At 38.7% G+C, this 16207-nt stretch overlaps 2 protein-coding genes across 7 annotated transcripts in view; one reads left to right on the top strand and one right to left on the bottom strand.

The window, feature by feature from the left end:
* Window positions 1-16207, top strand: part of LOC307120270 (uncharacterized protein) — a 911732-nt gene that overhangs the window by 99271 nt on the left and 796254 nt on the right. The window lies entirely within an intron of this gene.
* LOC307120229 (SLAM family member 5-like) lies at window positions 2397-15072 on the bottom strand. Of its 3 annotated transcripts, XM_079807118.1 has the most exons (7): window positions 15005-15072; window positions 14481-14798; window positions 9959-10264; window positions 9713-9826; window positions 7518-7579; window positions 7377-7440; window positions 2397-2855 (listed from the first exon to the last, which is right to left on the bottom strand). In XM_079807118.1, exons 1-6 carry the CDS (start codon window positions 15051-15053, stop codon window positions 7396-7398), a joined length of 894 nt encoding a protein of 297 aa, XP_079663244.1. In that variant the 5' UTR covers window positions 15054-15072; the 3' UTR covers window positions 2397-2855; window positions 7377-7395. The 3 variants fall into 3 exon arrangements, with proteins under 3 accessions (XP_079663244.1, XP_079663245.1, XP_079663243.1); XM_079807119.1 differs by lacking the exon at window positions 7377-7440 and having other exon boundaries at window positions 2584-2855; XM_079807117.1 differs by lacking the exon at window positions 2397-2855 and having other exon boundaries at window positions 6725-7579.

The following is a 16207-nucleotide window of genomic DNA, read 5'->3' as shown; positions in this document are numbered from 1 at the left end:
TTATTAAAAGTTTAATGTATACTTAAATGTATGAATATAAATAAATACAAAACACAATTTACTTATTTACAAATTATAATTGACTTATTTACAAATTCACAGTAAAACCTAAGCCACCTAACCCAACTACAACAAGCCTAATATAACTCATAATTACAATAATAACAGCAGTAGTCTGTATTCTTGGTATGCTACTAACCAGCTTCGAGCTTCAGCTCTTTTTTGAAATATGATCATATTCTCTGGCTAAATATTTTAGAACGCATCGTCTTAATGTTTCCATGGCGACGCGTCATGTTTCTCACATGACACACAGCAGCCGCAATAGCGCTGACAGCTCAGCTGTATCGGGTTTATTTCGTTTTTTCTTTTTATTCAAAATATTCACAAACTTCTTAACTGTGTCACGAACTATCTGATGTTCAAATGTGTGAGTGAATGTGTGTTAGTTGATCTATAAAGCGCAATGGGCGGCGCCATGTTAGTTTGCGCCTCAGAATCGGATCTGTCGGATTTACAACACTTGAGAGCATTCTCGTCTCACGAAATACATGAAAGTAAGTGACCAGTGAACTGGAAGAAGAACAGAGTAAACGCTATAGTTACTATATAATGTGCATGTATCTGATGTGAATAAAACATGTAACGTTAGTCAAATTATAATCGTCTGAAAGGATTGTCATAGCCGCTTTCATAGACATCAGGGTGTGTTTTTTGCTAGTAGCCTACTTATGAGCATTTAAATGTCTGAAACCTGAAATAAACATGATGTCGTTGAAAACACTGAATAGTTGTCATGAGTTGTGATGTGACGAGCGCTGAGCGTCTGTCTCTGGCTCGGTGCAGCCAAAGCGCGAAAGCACGTTTGAATTTTGGCACCGAAATGAGGAACCGAAATCTGCGTTCTGATTCGGTCCGGTACATACCGGTTATGTAAGTACCGGTGCCATATTGGAACCGGATTTCGGTACCCAACCCTAGTTTTAACTGGCATTTGTGGATGTAACTACGTATTGTGGTACTTGACAAAGGTTTGCCAAAGTAGTCCTGAGCCCATGTGGTGATATCGCTTAAAGATGAATGACGATTCTTGATGCAGTGCCGCCTGAGGGATCGGAGATCACGGTTTTTCAGCTTAGGCTTGCGCCCTTTACGCACTGAAATTCCTCCAGATTCCTTGAATCTTTTAATTATGTTATGCACTGTTGAATGTGAAATATCCAAATCTCTTCCTACCTTTATTTGAGGAACATTGTTTTTAAACATTTCAATAATTTTCTCACGTATTTGTTGGCAAACTGGCGATCCTCGGCCCATCTTTGCTCCTAAAGGATTAGACCTTTCTTGGATGCTGCTTTTGTACCAAATCATAATTACAATCACCTGTTGACATCACCTGTTTCAAATCACATCATTATTTAACCATTTTACCTCATTACTAGCCCTAAATTCCTCCTGTCCCAACTTTTTTTTAAATGTGTTGCAGGTCGGAATGACAGGAAAGGATGCATATTTACAAATTACATGAAGTTGACCAAAAAAAACATTAAATATTTTGTGTTCATATTGTCTGCAATGAAATACAAGTCAAAGTAAATTTAGAAATCACTTCTTTTGTTTTGTATGTGCGTTTTCCATACTGTCCCAACTTTTTCTGATTTGGGGTTGTACTATGTATAATTGTTTGCCCTTGGTTCGGACCAAATGAAAACAACAGTAAATAGGAAAATGTTGGTGTTATTTTGTCACTGGTGTTATATAGTTGCCAAGTCCGAGTATAACACGCGACTTTGGGCTTCTTTTATTCGTCGTGTTCCACGTGCAGGCATCTGATGTTATAAATGCACGTAATGATAGTTAGTAGACGTAAATAGACAATTTGTAGCAAAATATTTTTTAAATTCCGATTAGTGGTAAAAGTGATGACTTGTAAATAAATAATCATACATTTCTCACTGTACACTGCTATGGTGGAGCCGTTGCTTAGCCTATCTGCACTTTACTAGAGCACCCTAAGTAATTTCAGAAGCACCCTCAGTGATTTGATTCTGGAACCGGGCCTGCATGAATCACCTGTTGTATAGTACTGTGATGTTGTTTAAGCTGCTGTTATTAAAAACTCACCAGATGGCGCCACACAAGAATAGAAGTGAGGACAGTAGAAAGATGTAAATATGAGTCAAAGGTAAAAATCGATTATCTCTTATTATATCTATTTATCATTACAGATGCAGTAACTCTACGATCAGGACAAAAAGGAAAGAATCACATGTGCTTTAGCCGATTTCAGGATTTACTGTGTGAAAAGAATCTTTAAAAGGTGTGAAAATAGTAATCTGAAAGTAATCTGTCTTTAATAGAGTTTGTTGTCATTTATAATCAGGCATCAGCAGGCAGTGATCAGGTGGTGTTTATTTAGTTAGCTCCACTATCGCCTCTATATCTATAGCGTACCCTATTGGGTAAAAGTAGCCCTGTTATTACTGAGGACATTTTCTGCTTTAGACACTAAAGCAATGATTTCCTTGCCACAATTGCCAAAATGCAGAGCACATGTGTGATGTTGTACACCGCTATGCATTCGATATTCAATTTTATTTTATTTGAACAGGAGTAGACAAAGTGACAGTGTTAGGGAAGTTTGTATATTTCAATGCTATGGAAAACAGATGAAATCAAACTATGTACAAACAGCAAAAACAAAACAGAGACAAGTAAAATATCCTGGCAGACAATACATGTGAACTAAGAGGTGAGGTATTGTCCCATATGAGCTCTACATTTACTCCAGTAGATACAGTATTTGGTCATCATTTTTTGGGGCGATTTGCATACACAGCCTCCTTTTTTGATTTCTGAAAGAAAAAATACAGTCAATAAGGAGCCTTGATAATGCAACAGTTTAAAAACATAAAGCAATTATAATGGAAATTTGCTTCAGATCAACTCAGGAGTTAATATTAACTGCAGACCTACATTTACAAGACCTTATTAAAGTTTCTGTAAAATAGCTTATTTGCTATATCTTAAAAATCCCAGTCCTGAATCAAAGTAGTGGAAGTGAACATAATTTGAGGAACAGTAGTTGCTCCCTATAATTTTAACACCAAAAGTAGTTTACTAGGTGGCGGATGACTGTTTGTGTTCCCATACGGATCATTTGCATAAAGCGTGATCACATGTTGCATTGCCAACAGCCACTGACCCGTATGGAAGCCATCAGCTTATCCAAATGATGTCCGATCGCTACGCTGATAATCAGCCTTGTAGCTAGTGTAATATTCAGTGCTAAAGAACCACACATTAATCTGCAACACTAATATCTAGAGGGAAGGATACTTTGAGAGTTTGTCTATTGTAATTTAGGCTTGATGCGATAGTTGGTGTTGCCGGTGTTCAGGCAAAACACTGGTTACATCACTTGCCCACCGCGGCACCGTCGCCACCGTCGTTTTGCTTTTATAGTAATAAAATAATTTAATACATTTCCTCACTGTCACATCCCTACTGTAATACAAATATGAAAATATGCTGGAATGTTTTGGAAAAGGTGCATTATTGATGATTTGTTGTGAGATTAGGAGCCTACTGCTTGTTTATTTGGGCTATTTGTTTGTTCATTTAATATTGAGTGATTTTTGAAAAATTTTATGTCGTACAATATTTGCGGTCTGACGAGAACAAAAAAGAAAGTGTTACTTTTGGTCCTTTTTGAATGCCATACTGAAGTTTCATACAGTCAGATGAGATCAGTGTGTGAGTGTGAGTCACAAGCTAGGCACATTACCATAATGTAATAAAAGACCAATAGAAAGCTTATTTGAATATCAAGATCCTTTTTTTCCTCATTGCGATTTAGCCCTACACTGTCACACTGATTAGGATTATTTCTTTCTTTCTTTCTTTCGTTCATTCTTGGAAACAAGTGCAAATACACTACCAAACAAATATACAAATTGTTCACCTCTGTTTCCATGAGCTGAGCTAAGCAAGGTGACATACACATACGCAACAACTGCCCCTTGAAACATTTTAACATGCTCATCATTACAGTTAATTATACCTTTGTTGTTCGTTTTTCAAGTTTACAGTATTTTTCTCCCTGTATACGGTAGTGTGTTTTATGAATTCATTACACAAAAGTTATTTGTAGCTCGCTAAGAGAAACACACGGACTGCAAATTGGGGAGAGCGGGGCAAATGTATATCCACTTGGGGTTCAGAGTATTTATTTTCCCCCACATTAAATTCACACATGTCTAGTACAGATGTGTTTTTGTTTCATTAATACAATGTATACTTTTTTCTTGATTTAGCCCAAAAGAATGGAAATGAAACAACCGTGATATATGGTTTTCTTTTAAAATGTTTAATTTTAAAAATCTGATATCATGTTTTTATGTGTATATAAATGATGTGTGAATATTCACAAATTTAACTTTCTGACTGTGGAATCTCTCTGTGGGTTGTGGTTGTTGTCATATTTATAAAAAAATATATATAAAAACATACATGTATGTAATTACAGTAAAAATGATTGATAAAAATGAATAACAAAAACGTTGGGTGTCTTGTTCATCATATTCATGTTTATATACAATCAACTGGGGCCCGTTCTTCGTACCTCGCTAACTCAGTTAGCCGGATTTGATTGTTGACGATTTGGCATGATCTTGGATTGTTTGGTTCTTCGACGTTCATCCTGGACTTGCTGTCATAGCAACAGGTCCATAAGCTTAAACCTGCTCGCGAGCGGCCTATTTCATGTAAACAGGATTAGATTGCACCTTGAGGTTATACTTAAAATCTGTCCCAGCCACTGCTACTTTATTACAAGAGTTCATTATTGAACCAGGGGCATTATTGAATAATAATAATTTTAAATAATAATAATATACAAATTTTAAATTGTATATGTACATGAGAATGTATATAATATTATAATGTTGTGTATAATGCTATAGACACAGCCACTTGATTGAGCGATTTATTTGTGATGGAATAATTACTTTATAATTTTATTGGAGGTTTGCACACATGTTGTACAGTTAATCTGAGCCGTGCATTAATTTAAGTGATGACGGATATTATGGGATGGCTTGATGCAGCGCAGGAGATGCAGAGAATTTGATCTTGACCCTTAAGAAACTTTAATACTGTCACGTTACAAATCTGCTTCCAATTGAATTAAAAATTGAATTACAACATTGAAATAAAACTGTAAAGAGTGTACAAATACTGTATAAAATCGTGAATATAAATAATTGGTAATCATGTTAAAAAAAAAAAAAAAAAAACATTTATCATTGATCTATTATAACTTTTATGTTGGTTTGGTCGTTTAGCTGTTTCCTTATAAAGGTCCAGATATTCGTGGGTTTTTTTGTGTAATTTGCCACGTTTTTTGCCAGGTGGCGTTTTTAATAATATGATGTCATTACGTTGCTGTCTTGACGCCAGCCAATCGCTGCATTGCTGATCATGGTTTCGAGTATCGATGCATCTGCCCTCTTCAGGGAAAACAAGAACACGCAGTGATCTTAGATCATTTAATCCAGATATTTAAATCCAATCCGCAAATTCGTTTGAAGAACCAAATTAGCCAGACATCAATTATCACGATTAAAAGAACTGGGATCTGTCAAATCATCTCAAATTTATTAAGGGAGGTACGAAGAACAGACCCCAGGGGTATTTGTATTTGTATATAGGCTACAGTATTTGTACACCCCTTACATTTTTATTTCAATGTTGTAATTTAATTTTTAATTCAATTTGGAGCAGATTTGCAACGTGACAGTATTAAAGTTTCTTAAGGATCAAGATCAAATTATCTGCATCTCTTGCGCTGCATCAAGCCATCCCATAATATCTGTGATCACTTAAATTAATGCACGGCTCATATTAACTGTACAACATGTGTGTAAACCTCCAATAAAATGATAAAGTAATTATTCCATCACAAATAAATCGCTCAATCAAATGGCTGTGTCTATATTATTATATACAACATTATAATATTATATACATTCTCATATACAATAGGCCTATAACATTTTTATATTATTATTATTATTTAAAATTATTATTATTATTGCCCCTGGTTCAGTAATGAACTCTTGTAATAAAGTAGCAGTGGCTGGGACAGATTTTAAGTATCACCTCAAGATGCAATCTAATCCTGTTTACATGAAATAAGCCTGCTCATGAGCAGGTTTAAGCTTACGGACCTGTTACTATGACAGCAAGTCCAGGATGAGCTTCGAAGAACCAAACAATCCGAGATCATGTTAAATCGTCAACAATCAAATCCAGCTAACTGAGTTAGCGACGTACGAAGAACGGGCCCCAGAACGTTAATTACATCCCGTTTATCAGCAACAAAGCGCATGAGTGTGAGTGAATCCCGCGATATCCGTCTTTGATCTCGCAGATGTCTGCTCCACTACGAGAAGAGAGAACTGTCCGGCTTGCCTGCACTTGTTTCACTCCTCCCCTCACTGCAGCTGCCTAGTCTCGGCAGAATTACAGGCGAGGCGCATCTCAAACAAGCCTATACTCTTCTGCTACACTCTCAAAAGTATGGAGGCTACTTTTACTTCACAAAAAGAGTACATAGGCTACTTTTAGGTAGTAAGTAGGCGAATTCGGACACAGCATTTGTGTCAGGTTGTTGACACCAATCAGAGAGGTTCCCGATTTTCAATCGACTTTTTTTTTTTTTGATTGGTTGGTTGGTTGAAATGAATGGAGAATAGCTCGTGTTTTTCCGTGGGTGCTCGGCTATTTACATGCGCCCTTGAACCATATACCGGCGCCTAACGACACCGTGTCAAATGTCAACTTACCCCTTTGTTCCTGTGTACATGTGCTCTATAAATTGAGAAAAATGTTCTCGGTGGCCATGAAAGACAGCGATTAAAGAAGGACGAGGCACCACTTTCTCATCAAGTCTCCCCGACCACGACAAACACGGAAGTCCGTTATAACATGCGATGAATAAAAGGCTAAACTCTCTTTCTTCCGTGAAACACGTACTGTGTGAAAGTGATGAATGGCGACTGAGGCTGACATAGCTCTACTGCTTAAAAGAAACTCATGCGGGGTTGTAGCCTACAGTGAGTAGCTACTTTTAGATTTTTACTTTTACTTTTGCATTTGTTTTGGATCAACTCACTGAATATAACAATAGTTTACCAATTACTATAGCTTAACATTTTATTGTTATTGGGTGAACATAAATACTGTGGAGCATGCTAATACATTTGATTAGTGCAATTTAATTTATAACTGCAAAATGGAAATGCTGTTAGTATTTCCACTGAGGTGCAAACATTTTTAAATGGCATTAAAAAGCGTGCTTTTAGAGCTGTTACCCATTGAAGGTAATACAAATCAAGGCTGACCACCGACATCTGTCCACTGACCATCTGATGCATGCTGCATACAAAAAAAATCAATGAGCAAGGTTCAGTCAGACTGACTGCAACAACTTGTTGCAACTCAGTCGATCTTACCATTTTTCGTGTTGTTGGCTTACACCATGTTGAATCAGTTCTGTCTTTCTCACGGGTATCGACTGCATTAACAATAACCACAGATGTGTCAAAACAAAGTTTTCAAAATGATATTGAAATTTGTGCTTTAAAAAGATAGGGTACATATTTCAACATAAGCATTAAATTAATTTCATTTCACCCAAAAAATGAAAATTAGCCCATGATTTACTCCCTTAAGTCATCCTAGGTGTACAGGTGCTGGTCATATAATTAGAATATCATCAAAAGGTGAAACTTGTATATTATATTCATTCATTACACACAGACTGATATATTTCAAATGTTTATTTCTTTTAATTTTGATGATTATAACAGACAACTAAGGAAAATCCCAAATTCAGTATCTCAGAAAATTAGAATATTACTCAAGACCAATACAAAGAAAGGATTTTTAGAAATCTTGGCCAACTGAAAAGTATGAACATGGAAAGTATGAGCATGTACCATACTAAATACTTAGTTGGGGCTCCTTTTGCCTGAATTACTGCAGCAATGCGGCGTGGCATGCAGTCATGGCATGGGACCCTGATTTCCAAAGGAAATGCAAAATTTACTTTCATCAGAGAACATAACTTTGGACCACTCAGCAGCAGTCCAGTCCTTTTTGTCTTTAGCCCAGGCGAGACGCTTCTGACGCTGTCTGTTGTTCAAGAGTGGCTTGACAAAAGGAATGCGACAGCTGAAACCCATGTCTTGCATACGTCTGTGCATAGTGGTTCTTGAAGCACTGACTCCAGCTGCACTCTTTGTAGGATTTGTTGTTTCACAATCCTCTCCAGGGTGCGGTTATCCCTATTGCTTGTACACTTTTTTTTCTACCACATTATTTCCTTCCCTTCGCCTCTCTATTAGTGTGCTTGGACACAGAGCTCTGTGAACAGCCAGCCTCTTTTGCAATGACCTCAGTGGTGGTCTTTTGGACAACTGTCAAGTCAGCAGTCTTCCCCATGATTGTGTAGCCTACAGAACTAGACTGAGAGACCATTAAAGACATTTGCAGGTATTTTGAGTTAATTAGCTGATTAGAGTGTGGCACCAGGTGTCTTCAATATTGAACCTTTTCACAATATTCTAATTTTCTGAGATACTGAATTTGGGATTTTCCTTAGTTGTCAGTTATAACCATCAAAATTAAAAGAAATAAACATTTGAAATATATCAGTCTGTGTGTAATGAATGAATATAATATACAAGTTTCACTTTTTGAATGGAATTAGTGAAATAAATCAACTTTTTGATGATATTCTAATTAAATGACCAGCACCTGTATATGCCATTCTTCTTTCAGACGAATACAATCTGAGTAATATTATAAAATGTCCAGGCTCTTCCAAGCTTTATTTCTGTTTTGAAGTTCATAAAAGTGCATCTATCCATCATAAAAGTGCATCTATCCATCATAAACTGCTCCACATGGCTCCGGGGGCTTAATAAAGAAGCGAAGCGATGCGTTTGTGTAAGAAAAATATCCACATTTAAAACTTTAAAAACTAAAATAACTAGCTTCCGGCAGATGGCCTACGCAAGTTGACTTACGGCAAAAGAATAACCCCTGACGCGATATATGACGCAGGATGTAGGAGGAGCGCAAGCTTTGACGCCTCTCGCGGTTCAAACAAATAGGCCTGGGCAATAAACTCAAGTTTCTCTTCTCTTATATCGAAATCCTCCGGCATTTCTCTTTAAAAATTATCGCTTTAGACTCTAATTCATGACTGGTGTTTTGTTTTGCTCTATCCTCTGCGCTTCTGCGTTCGTCAATACGCATACGTCAGGTTAGGGGTCACTCTTTTGCCGTAAATCGATGAGTACGGCCATCTGTCGGAAGCTATTTATTTTAGTTTATAAAGTTTTAAATATGGATATTTTTCCTCACACAAACACATCGCTTTGCTTCAGAAGGCCTTTATTAACACCCTGGAGACGTGTGGAGCACTTATGATGGATAGATGCACTTTTATGGACTTTTAACAGAAACAGCCATTCACTGCCATTATAAAGCTTGGGAGAGCCATGGCATTGTTTAATATAACTCCGATTATATTTGTCTGAAAGAAGAATGTCATATACACCTAGGATGACATGAGATTGAGTAAATCATGCTAATTTTCATTTTTGGGTGAATTAACCCTTTATTTGCTTGCTTTCCTGACCTGTTTTTCTACATTTCTTGCAGATGCAGTACATCACGACTACAGCAACAATCAGCAGAGATGCAGCGGCAGCCGCAGAGATCAACACGATGTACAGTAAAGGCATATCTTGACCTGTAATGGACAAAATGAGCCTTTAGTGTGAGTGAATCTGTCTATTTGATCTACAATGAACATTAAATAAAATATCAAAAGCACTATACTTCATAGATCAGCTTAATTATTATATCAGCCATGCTGCCGTACCTGCACATGTGTGACAGAGTTGAGTGATGTCCAGATGTTGAGTCTGGTTGCTGATGGGATTGTTGAGCACACAGCTGTAGGTGTTGTTATCCTGATATTCCACCTCCAGAGGTAGAGAGAGACTGATGCTGAGATCAGACACACTGATGCTGGACAATAAACTGTTTCCTTTGTACCAGGAGAGAGTCACATGACTCACATTCACCACTGAACACACCAGTGAACAATTTGAGGATGATGATGATGAAGAAGAAGTTGAAGGACATTGTGAAGAGTTTCTGCTGATGACAGGAACAGGCAGACGAGCTAGAAAACATGACAGAATAAAAAGGAATATGGGTAAATCTCAAGAAGTAGCCTAAGTCAAGAATATTATTTTTGGTTCAGTATGTTGAGTGATTGATTAGTGTGTCGATAGTCAGTGAGGGTTGGGGGGGGGGGGGGGGGGGGGGTTTGTGGACACACACACAATCCAACGCTCTCTGTTGACTTTGTATTGCGTGAGGCTGCCTCCTAGGTGAGAGTGGCCTGGCCATGTGTGGGAAAGTCAGTGCATGTGTGTTTAGTTTGTAGGTTAAGAGTGTCTTACTTATAGACTACAGTATTTAAAATAGCATATATGCATCAGTTATATTCTCTATTTAATTTACAGAGCAATCCCTGCAAAGTTTTTAGGTTAACTATAGAAGAGACCAGGATTAGTGTGCGTCGCACTCGCAACGGGGGGCGATGGTCATGATGGTTTCGCTCCTTCTGCACAACCCTACTGTACATTACGATGAATTTACATGCACATTAAATTAAAGGCATTTAGGAGATTACCAACACTAATTTTTCCACGGCCTTAATTTAAGACCGGCCTTTATTTGTTCGTGCTGGCCACGCTCCCGGCCACTGTCAGAGGCCCAGCGTTTAATTGACTACATGCTTTTATTTGAGGAAATACGGGTAAATACTCTCCCCGAGATGCAAGAAGAAAGCAAAAATATATATTTTTACTAAGGAAAATGACTAAAATAGTAACTCACTGTGACTTTAATATAAATAAATTACTTTAATCTGATAACTGGTTTGGAAATAGTAACGCATTAGATTACTTGTTACTGGAAAAAAGTAGTCAGATTAGAGTAACGCGTTAATGGCATCACTGCTCATGGCAGAACGTTGAATGGTTGACAGAGAATCGTCACTTGCATGTGCTTTTTTCGACTGTTTTTCCTTGCATCCTGCAGCTTTGGCTCAAACAAAGCATGTCTTCTTCTTGTGACAACAGCCACACGCCGAGAAGCAATAACAAGATCTGCTGTATGTCGTCCATTGTTGTTTACTGTGCCGCTTTCTTCTTCACGCGCAAATGACGTTGATCGCTACACCACGCCTATCATAAAGCAAGGAACACACCAAACCGACGCCGACCAACTAGTAGCGATGAAAGCAGACTGCAGAGTTGACTCACGTCGGCAGCGTCTGGGTCCAAAGTTGCCCTAGCTGGCACACCAAGCAGACGCTCGACATCCGATGGCCAAGTAGCACGTCCGTTCTGCGTAAAGGGGGTCGCACACCGGATGCGCCGCGCAGCGTCTATAAAATTCGGTACCTGTCCATGGCGCCCAGCTACGACTCCTGCCATTTCAAGGTTTTATATTAAATATTATATTTACCTCAAATCGTCAATGTACATACTGATTTCACTCTGTGCTACAAGAACTCACCCATCGTACAGCTCTTCTGTCAGAAGTCGATTCAAAATTTAGCTTGCGCGTATAGAATGTGCACATCGGGTGTGAGATACCTGAGACGCGGCGCAACGCTGCACGGCGCGTCGTTGAGCTTCACGTCCGGTGTGCGACCCCCTTAAGAGTAAATAGCTTTTCATACCAGCTGGTGGCAGTAGTCTGTTTTCTTTATTCAAAACTGGAAAATTGAAGAGCTACCCTGTATATCCCATAGATATCCATAATAAAGGCTAGATGTCTTACGGTGGAGTTTCTAACGTCATCACCGGCGGCCATCTTGTCACAGGCAGTGGTACCTGATGTAAGGCGAGTGATCTGCACGAACACTACTCTTATCTCACTGAAATCTTGACGGATTTACAAATGGTTTGGTTTCTTACAAACGTTATTAACGTGGCTATAATTATGGATGATTGAACAAATTATGAATCATTTTTCATAAGTATGCAGTGTCATAACTCCAAACAGGAGAAAACAAACCAAACAGTTTGAAAATCGGTAGAAAATTGAGCAAGTTATGGTTATTTAAAAAGTGCAAGCACCCATGAAAACAATGTTACGAGTGAGCGAGCTGCCTGTGACAAGATGGCTGCCAGGTGTGGACGTCAACCTCCATTGGCCAGCAGCGCGGACGAGACATCTAGCATTTATTATGGATATCTATGGTACACCCTATATAAACAAAGCACCTCGTAATCTCGCTCACCACAGACGGTCACTTCTGGGGTTTTTTCTTGTGCACTGGTTCGCTAGCAGAACAGCCAATCAGAACGATCAGATGGCCCGACTGACCAACGAGCGCAGACGCCGATTCAACATGTCGAATCGGCTGAAAAATAGCCGACGAAGACCAACGTGGTGTGTTCCAGGCTTAAGGAGACTGTTGGTGGTGGAAACGCAAGCCGGATCAGGGTTTACAGTCCTGAATCGTACTGTACTGTACTGAACCGTACCGCTCTGTGGAAACGAGCCATTAAAGGTGAAGCATGTAAAGAATGCGCTGTAGATCAAACAAACACTTTCCCTCCACAAATTATTGTCTACATGTCTTTATATTGTTTTAAGTGTTTAAGGAGACAAAAGTAATACAGTCAATAAGACATGAAGGTTCAGCAGGAATAGGTACATTGTGGGATCCTGACACTCAGTATGCCTATGTGTGCAGTAAACATTTTGTCACTGTTAAAGGATTAGTTCACTTCAAAATGAAAATTCCCTGATAATTTACTCACCCCCATCTCATCCAAGATGTTCATGTCTTTCTTTCTTCAGTCGAAAAGAAATTAGATTTTTTTTTTATAGCAAAACGTTCCAGGATTTTTTTTCATATAATGGTTTTCAATTGCAACCAAAATGTTGAAGGTCAAAATCAATGCAGTTTCAAATGGGCTCCAGACACTCAGCACGTGATCCCAGCTGAGGAATAGGGTCACAATTTTGAAGTGAACTAATCCTTTAAGTCAAATATCCAAATGTCAGTTTTATATATTATATTATACCTGAACGCTGATTACGTTGCCCTTCCAGCGGGTGTAGTTCTCAGTGTAATATTTATATTACATGTTATAACATGTCGCGCTCTTGTCTCAATTGCCTGTATCCACTTTTGTGTCCTTAAACGCTTGTTTTTTGAGTCAACAGCTTAGAAAAACTTCTGGGTTTTTGGTTCTGTGTTTTTTAGCTTGTTTACTGTACACCTTGTCACATAGCAGCTTTTAGACATTGTTCTGTTTTTTGTTATAAGTCAGAAATCACAAGGAGGCAGCCTCACGTGATACAAAGTCAATGGAGACGGCTTGATTCCCACCCCGTACCCCCCCCCCCCCCCATGGTGGGATACGCTTATTATCCGAGTCAAATATTGCCTTGCTTTAGTAGCAAACTTGTTGTCATAATGGTGTTGACTTGTATGGTTTCCAGTGCAAGAATTCAAAGAGTAAATGTTTAGTGGAAGTGAGTTACTTTTGGTTTCAGAGAAGGTTCCAGTGTGTTGTAGGCAGCGGCTAAAGGCTGCAAAGAATGATAAATACGGAGAGAACGAACGTGTTGTTTTACATTTACATTTACATTTATGCATTTAGCAGACGCTTTTATCCAAAGCGACTTACAACTTGGGGGTACAATAAGCGATTGGTCGTGAAGAGTCGAGTGAGCGCAACAAGTGCCTGAAATACTTGGTCCGTGTACATTTCTCAGTGTAGCACAGGCAAGGGTAGGGCAGGAAAGAGGAGGAAAAGAGGAAAGGAAAGTTTTTTTTTTTTTAAATAGTAGACAATGTACAATACAGTTTTCAGTGAAAAACTTTCCCTTACACAAAGTTCTGTTATTAACCCACTGTCAATCCTACTTTCTGTGGGCGGGGATACAAAAATACAAAAGTATGATCTTTTGTTTTCACGAAAGCCCTGGAGCTGACAAAAGTCTTTGACTTTACCGACAAATAAACATGCATTCCTCTGTCCAGGTAACACAGAGAACTAATAAACATTGTTCATTTACGTATGGCATTGTAACAATACAAAACGGTTTATAAATTGGCAAAGTTACAATTTAATAAAATGTATAAGCTTCACATTTCTGCTTTTTAAATCCTCCAAAAATTCCTCAACATAACCTTGAGTTTTGCTTACAAAAAGCAAAATATAAAAGGAAATTTTTTATATTTTAATATTTTTGGTAGTCTGCAGTATACACCACAAATGCTGTTGATTGAACTTAATTTGTACTAAATATTCCTTTAATTAAACAATAATACTTGAACGTTTGGACGAATGATCTCTACTCACCATAGACGGAAACACTGAATGTTTTTGCTGATAGTTCAGCTCCACTTATCAGTAGATGATAATCTCCAGCATGTTCAGTTGTGATGTTTGTGATGGTCAGAGTTCCAGTTTGATCGTCCAGCTTCAGTCTGTCTCTAAATCTCCCACCAGGAACATCGTTGTATGTGGGGAAGATTTGCTTCTTTATTTTTATTTTAGCTATGGGAGATTTTTCAGCTCTAAAGTTCCACACTACGTCGTCGTCTTCATGTATTTCAGTAACGGTGTGTAAAGTGACAGAATCTCCCTCCATCACTGACACTGACTCACCAAACACACCTGATGAACACAGATTTTACACAGATTAAGGCTTCTGATAGTTGTATCTGCTATCTAGAGGCGATCTACAATGGCTGGAGATTTAAAAGTGGTTTAATGGAGGATTTGTTCTCCATGTCTCCTCTAGTTGAAGTTACATTCACTAGCAAATCTTTTAACGTGTGAAGAATATTACTGATATTATATATTCTATATGTATAACTTACCAGTCAGACTCCACCAGCACAAAACAAACACGTGAAACATTGTCTTCATTTGCTCAGTGAAAAGTCTGATCACTGTCTTCCTAAAACACTCTAGCTGTTAATGTGGTGTGTGTGGATCCTCCCACGACAGCGTTTGACCCTCCTAGTGTGTCAAATGTACAGGCTCTTTACAAAAGATATATGGATAAATGCTCTTCTGGCTCTTATTAAGACTTAATATAGTACAAAACATTCTTTATTCTATCATTTAACAATGAGCATTTTTCAAAAGAAGTGTGTTAAATATGAACAATTGTAAGAGTGGAATATTGGGTTCATCTTCCTGAATATCATGCTGAAGTAGAGATTTTGCTTATGATTCAATAAATCAATTATCAGTTATGTATTGTAAAAAAAAAAAAAGATAGAACGATCTACCATCTCACATCGGTATGACACTAAAGCAGCTCAACCTAGTCAAAATGAAACCTGCTGTGGTTGGTGTTCTACAGAAATCATCGTGGACTTCAGGAAGGAGTCAAGAGGCACACACGACACCATCCACATCAATGGAATGGCTGTTGAACGTGTCTCCAGTTTCAAGTTCCTGGGGATCCACATCTCAGCGGACATGTCGTGGACGACCAACACCTCCAGCCTGGTCAAGAAGGCTCACCAGCGCCTCTTCTTCCTGAGGACACTGAGGAAGAATCAGCTCTCCTCGGCTATCCTGGTGAACTTCTATCGCTGCGCAATAGAAAGCATCCTGACCAACTGTGTCGCAGTATGGTATGGGAGCTGCTCTGTTGCGGAGCGCAAGGCACTGCAGCGGGTGGTGAAAACTGCCCAGCGCATCACAGGGACTCTACTACCTGCCATCGAGCACATCCAGAGGAAACGCTGCCTGCATCGAGCTCGCAGCATCCTCAAGGACTCCTCTCACCCAGCCCACAGACTGTTTTCTCTCCTGCCCTCCGGCAGGCGTTTCAGGATCCACCGGACCAGGACCAGCAGACTTAAGAACAGTTTTTTCCCCAGAGCTGTCTCTTTATTGAACTCAAACCCCCGCTGATCCACTCCCCTCATATACTGATAACTCTCCTACCTCACATCCACCTTCACTTTGTTATTTGCACTACCGACTCTTTATTACAGTAACAACTGTTTACTTATTCATTTTGCACTACCACACCGTAACTGGATTATGCTCATTTGCACTGCCGA

Source organism: Gobio gobio, assembly GCF_949357685.1.
Source record: "Gobio gobio genome assembly, chromosome: 24".
NCBI lineage: Eukaryota > Metazoa > Chordata > Actinopteri > Cypriniformes > Gobionidae > Gobio > Gobio gobio.
Note: the sequence above shows the minus strand (reverse complement) of the source record. Positions and strands in the feature narration are given on the sequence as shown.